We start from the raw sequence: 5,741 nt of genomic DNA, 5'->3' as shown, positions 1-5,741 counted from the left end.
TTAATAAAATAATTTATTGTACAGTATGATGTAATATCTGTCTGAATGGATCCATCTGATGATGTTGAAGAACAGATACTGTATCTCCTGTACTACACATTACCTTCAAAAACATCACACTCAAATGCTTCCTGCAATTACCCCCAATTACATGATCCCCAAGTTATCCTCCAATAACAAGTCCCAATTAACCCCCTCCTGCCCCTCCCTCCCTACAAGCACCCCCTGGTGGCCGTGTACTTGTTTTTTAGCCGGGGGCTCATTTCTCCCTATATCAGCAGCTCCCCTTCTCTCCTCTTCCTCTCCCTCTTTCACTCTCACACTCTCTGCAGGAGATACCAGACTGACAGACACTCATCATCTCTCTCTCTCTCTCTCTTTCTGTCTGTCTGTTTGTCTGTCTATCTGTCTGTCTCACCAGGATAAGGTTTTCTGTTGCCAGGTAGGGCAGAGGTAGAACAAGGTGTTGTGTGTCTATCACTGTTGTTTCACATGTCTGGTTACTCTGAAACAACAGGTGTCTGTGTTGTATGATGTATCTCTTCATTGAAAGCACTTTGATCATGTCTTTTTGTCTACAGAGTGTTCTGTCTACAAGGTCTTGGTTTGGTCTCTCTCCAACAGGTGACGGAACTCTCCCAGTCCTCAGCCTTGTCTCTCTCCAGGTGATGAGCCTCTGGGGCTGGCTGTGGCTGCTCTACTGTCTCCATGTCCCTGGGTCTGTCTGGGGTCTGGATGGAGGTGGAGAGGGGGCTTGTCGGCTAATAGCTAAGCCCATCTCAGGCAGTGTTTATCGGGCAGGAGATGTGGTCATTGGGGGCCTGTTCCCCATCCATGTGGAAGCCCCTCTACCAGAACAGGAGTTCAGGAGCATTAAGGAAAATTATACCTGTACAATGTACGCAGCTTGTGTGATAACAGCTTTTTGTCATTGTGTTTTCCCTTGAAGGTAATGTGTATTCAGTTGAACTCTTATCTCTTCGTATCTTCCTTTCTTCCGTCTGTCAGTTTTAAACAGCGTGCTTACCGCTGGCTCCAGACTATGATCTTTGCTGTGGAGGAGATTAACCGTGACCCAGCCTTCCTGCCTAACCTCACCCTGGGGTTCCTGGCTTCTGACACATGCCGGACAGAGGGCATCACCCTGGGGGCGGCCCTAGCCATGGTGACCGGCAAGGAGGCCTCCGTGGTGGAAACAGATTGTGGCACTACTCCTGAGGTTCCCGTCATCATCGGGGATGCCCACTCCTCAGCCTCCATGGTGGTGGCACAGACCCTCGGGCCATTTGATTTACCCATGGTGAGGCAGGGGTTGGATTACAGGTTGGGATGAGATGATGACTCTTTTCACATGACATTTCCATCTCTATCTAGATTTCTCTCTCTCTAACGTTTACTTTCCTTCTCCCTCTGCACCTTACAAATTATAATTATCCTTGACTCTCACTCTCTCTCTGTCTCTCACTGTCTCTTTCATGCCCTCTCTCTCTCACTCTTTTCTCTCCCAGGTGAGTTACTTTGCCACCTGTGCGTGTTTGAGTGACAACTGGAAGTACCCCTCATTCTTCCGTACTGTTCCCAGCGATGCCTTCCAGGCTCGGGGCATGGCCAAGCTTCTGCGTCTGCTGAGATGGGTGTGGGTAGGGCTAGTGTCAGAGGATGATGATTATGGCAAGTTTGGGGTTCAGCTGCTTCTCCAAGAGCTCCAGGGTTCTGGGGTGTGTGTCGCCTACTCTGAGGTCCTGCCCAAGGTATGACCTCACTCTGATGATCTGACAATAAACTCTCTCTTTTGCTCTATCTTTCTCTCTCTCTTTCACTCCCCATCTCTTCTAATCTAATAGAAATGCTCTCTCTGATATTCTCTGACTCTCTTCCCTTTCTCTCACTGATGGTCATCCCCAAGGTACCGTCTAAGAGAAAGATCAGGCACATTGCAGACACCATCAGAGGATCTACTGCCAGAGTGGTGGTGGCATTTGTAGGATTCACGGGTCATTCAGGGGTGAGCAGTCAGAGTATTGTTAATGATTTGTAACACTGCTGTAGCAGTGTCCTTGTGTCTTGATTCACTTTATAGACACAATAATTTCAAAATTGATAATCATGCATTTGATCTTGATTATCTTGATCTTTTTAACAATTTCATTCTCCAGGCCCTGATGGAAGAGGTTGTCCGTCAGAACATTACAGATAAGCAGTGGATTGCCTCAGAGTCCTGGGTCACCTACTCTACTATCGCCTCCCCGAGAAACATGCCCTCTCTTGCCGGGACAATCGGTTTTGCCCTGAAGAAAGCTGATATTCCCGGCCTGGGGCCTTTCCTAACACGCCTCCATCCAGACGGGGACTACCAAAAGTCCGACCCATTCCTGAGAGATTTGTGGGAAGAGATGTTTGGGTGTTCTCTGGGAGTTGACCTCAGCGTGACACTGCCGTCCCGGCCGCAGTGTACGGGGTCAGAGGTCATACGTGAGGGAGACTTTACACCTACATCTCTGTTTTTGTCCAAATTCCCAATGTTATCTCAGTAAAATGAAGTGTCAATCCTAGGTGAGGGGGAGAGCCAGTATGCTGACGTGTCTCAGCTGAGAGCCAGCTATAATGTGTACAAGGCTGTGTACGCCATCGCCTACGCCATACAGGATATGATGGCCTGTCGACCAGGGGACGGAGTCTTTAATGGTGGACAGTGCCCTGATATCAGGAAGCTTCAGCCCAGCCAGGTGAGAATAAGATGTTGATCTGTTTTCAAGTTAAGAACACTAATGTTTCCAGTCAGGATACAGTGGAAACACTTTGTAAGGTTTGAGTTCTGAAGAACAAAAGCCACAACTGGTTCTAACTCTTAATCCTGTACCAATGCCCTTTTCTCTTTGAGATTGTTCATTACCTGAGGGGAGTGAACTTCACTACTCCTGTGGGGGAATCTTTCCACTTCGACATGAATGGTGATCCGCCTGCCTCTTATGACATCATCAACTGGCATGTGACCCCCGAGGGGACGGCAGAGTTTGTCCAGGTCGGACATTTTCTGTCCTCTGAGGGATCGGACGACCAGTTTCACATCGACATGGATAAAGTGATGTGGGGTGGGGGCAGCGGAGATGAGGTGAGAACTGTTCAGTTTAGTGTCATTGAGGCAGAGTGGAGTGTTTGTGTGAATCACGGCCAAATTTGATACAGCTTGGATTCGAACCAGGGACTGTAGTGATGCCACTTGCACTGATATGTAGTGCCTTAGAATGCTGAGCCACTCAGGGGGAGCATGATACAGAATGTGAGATATTTGTGTGTTCATATTCCTGACATAGTCCCCAGAGGGACCCAGCAAGCCTGCCTGTCTGTGAAATAATTATGATAATAGCAATGCTAATGATGATGATGATAACTTCTTCCTCTCCCCCTCTGGTAGGTCCTTGTGTCTGTATGCAGTGCTGACTGTCCCCCTGGCACCAGGCATGCGGTACAGAAGGGGAGGCCTGTGTGCTGCTTTGACTGTCTGTCCTGTGCTGAGGGAGAGATCAGCAACACAACAGGTAGTCTATCAACGGTTCTGATTCCAATTCATATTTTTCCTCAATCCTGATTGGTCCTGATTTGGGCTCCTCATTCTTCTTCCTTCTATATCAGGGTCAGTTGAGTGTATTAGGTGTCCAGAGCGGTTCTGGTCCAACCCTGATCGTACGGCCTGCATCCCCCAGCTGGTGGACTTCCTCTCCTACAGCGACACCATGGGCGTCATCCTGTCTGTCATCTCAGTTTCCGGGGCAACACTCACAGCCGGTGCCCTGGCCACCTTCCTCTACCACCGTCACACAGCCCTGGTGAGTTGAATCATATGATCATATTTTGAGGTACTGGACAGAGATGAGATTGTGTCATATGATTTCTGACATCACTCAGTCTAATTTATCTTTCTCTGTCTCGTTCCAGGTGAAAGCCAACAACTCTGAGCTCAGCTTCCTGCTCCTTCTGTCTCTCAAGCTCTGCTTCCTTTGTGCGCTGGTTTTCATTGGCCAGCCGAACCCGTGGACGTGCATGCTGAGACACACCCTGTTTGGTATAAGCTTTGTGTTCTGCATCTCCTGTCTGCTCAGCAGGACTGTGGTGGTGCTGGTGGCCTTCAGGGCCACTCTGCCTGGAGAGAACCTGATGAGATACTTCAGCCCCACCCAGCAAAGGATGGGTATCTCATTCTGCACACTCATCCAGGTAAACATATAGTTTTTACTGTACTCTATGGGAATGGGAGTTGTTTCCTTCATTGACCATGTTATTTGATTTCAAGATTACTAGTTTTCCATCCACCTCTGTTCCCTTACAAAGGTGCTGATCTGTGTGCTGTGGCTGGCCTTAGCTCCACCCCGACCTGTTGAGAGGAGGGGCAGAGAGGGTCGGGGGCCAAGGGTCGTCCTGGAGTGTGAGGTGGGCTCTGTGATCGGCTTCTCTCTGGTGCTGGGCTACATTGGCCTGCTGGCCTCCCTCTGTCTCCTCTTAGCCTTCCTGGCCAGGAAACTCCCAGACAACTTCAACGAGGCCAAGTTCATCACCTTCAGCATGCTGATCTTCTGTGCCGTGTGGATCTCCTTCATCCCTGCCTACGTCAGCTCTCCTGGGAAGTACACAGTAGCTGTAGAGATCTTTGCCATCCTGGCCTCCAGCTTTGGGCTGCTGTTCTGTCTGTTTGCTCCAAAGTGTTACATTATCCTTCTGAGACCAGAGAGAAACACCAAGAGACACATGATGTCCAAATAGAAACTACCAAGAAACACATGTTGTCCAATTAGAAACCACCAAGAAACACATATGTCCAATTAGAAACCACCAAGAAACACATGATGTCCAATTAGAAACCACCAAGAAACACAAGATGTCCAATTAGAAACCACCAAGAAACACATGATGTCCATTTAGAAACCACCAAGAAACACATGATGTCCATTTAGAAACCACCAAGAAACACATGATGTCCATTTAGAAACCACCAAGAAACACATGATGTCCATTTAGAAACCACAAAGAAACACATGATGTCCATTTAGAAACCACCAAGAAACACATGATGTCCAATTAGAATCCACCAAGAAACACAAGATGTCCAATTAGAAACCACCAAGAAATACATGATGTCCAAATATTAACTTAAACATACTCACATCGTTATTTAGGGCTTGTTGACATTCATTTCAACAGGGGAATGTCCATTCTGTTTGGAAACATTCATTTCCTGCTCTAACTTAATATTAATAATATTAAGAATAATATTAATATTAGAATGTGTTCTTATAATGTGTCAGAAATAAACACGTATATATGAACAATACCAATAAAGTTTACGTAGTGTCTACTCATGCTGGAAGAGTTAGTATTGAGTCTGTCTGACAGAACCTACAGACCCCCTACACATGATTCCTTCGTCACCCAGTCAGTGTGTGAGTGTGTGTGTGTGTGTGTGTCTGTCACTCATCGTATAACAAAATGAAAACAGTAACATTCCACTGTCTGCTTACCCACTGTGGGAACCTCTCCACTCCCCATCACTCCCTCTTCACACCCAGAAGACTCAAGGCTGTAATCACTGCCAAAAGTGCTTCGACAAAGTACTCAGTAAAGGGTCTGAATACTTATGTAAAGGTGATATTTTAGTATTTTTTATTTTGTATAAATTTGCATACCTTTCTAAAAAAAACTATTTTTGCTTTGTCATTGTGGGGTTTTGTGTGATTGATGAGGGGGAA

At 46.9% G+C, this 5,741-nt stretch overlaps 1 protein-coding gene across 1 annotated transcript; it reads left to right on the top strand.

The window, feature by feature from the left end:
- The first annotated feature begins 609 nt into the window (after positions 1-609).
- Positions 610-5,354, top strand: LOC118397590 (extracellular calcium-sensing receptor-like). Its single transcript, XM_052468532.1, has 11 exons — positions 610-898; positions 1,009-1,300; positions 1,509-1,751; positions 1,907-2,005; positions 2,157-2,472; positions 2,554-2,726; positions 2,882-3,112; positions 3,416-3,539; positions 3,634-3,827; positions 3,937-4,215; positions 4,330-5,354. The coding sequence occupies exons 1-11, from the start codon at positions 669-671 to the stop codon at positions 4,756-4,758; spliced, it is 2,610 nt and encodes an 869-aa protein (XP_052324492.1). The 5' UTR covers positions 610-668; the 3' UTR covers positions 4,759-5,354.
- The last annotated feature ends 387 nt before the right edge of the window (positions 5,355-5,741 follow it).

The sequence above is a fragment of the Oncorhynchus keta genome, chromosome 18 (assembly GCF_023373465.1).
Source record: "Oncorhynchus keta strain PuntledgeMale-10-30-2019 chromosome 18, Oket_V2, whole genome shotgun sequence".
NCBI lineage: Eukaryota > Metazoa > Chordata > Actinopteri > Salmoniformes > Salmonidae > Oncorhynchus > Oncorhynchus keta.
This window is presented reverse-complemented; position numbering and strand designations above follow the sequence as displayed.

Coding starts and splice junctions, on each gene's coding strand:
- LOC118397590 (XM_052468532.1), top strand. CDS start 669: ATGAGCCTCTGGGGCTGGCTGTGGCTGCTCTACTGTCTCCATGTCCCT. Junction 2,727..2,881: donor GGAAGCTTCAGCCCAGCCAG/GTGAGAATAAGA, acceptor TTTCTCTTTGAG/ATTGTTCATTACCTGAGGGG. Junction 4,216..4,329: donor CATTCTGCACACTCATCCAG/GTAAACATATAG, acceptor TCCCTTACAAAG/GTGCTGATCTGTGTGCTGTG.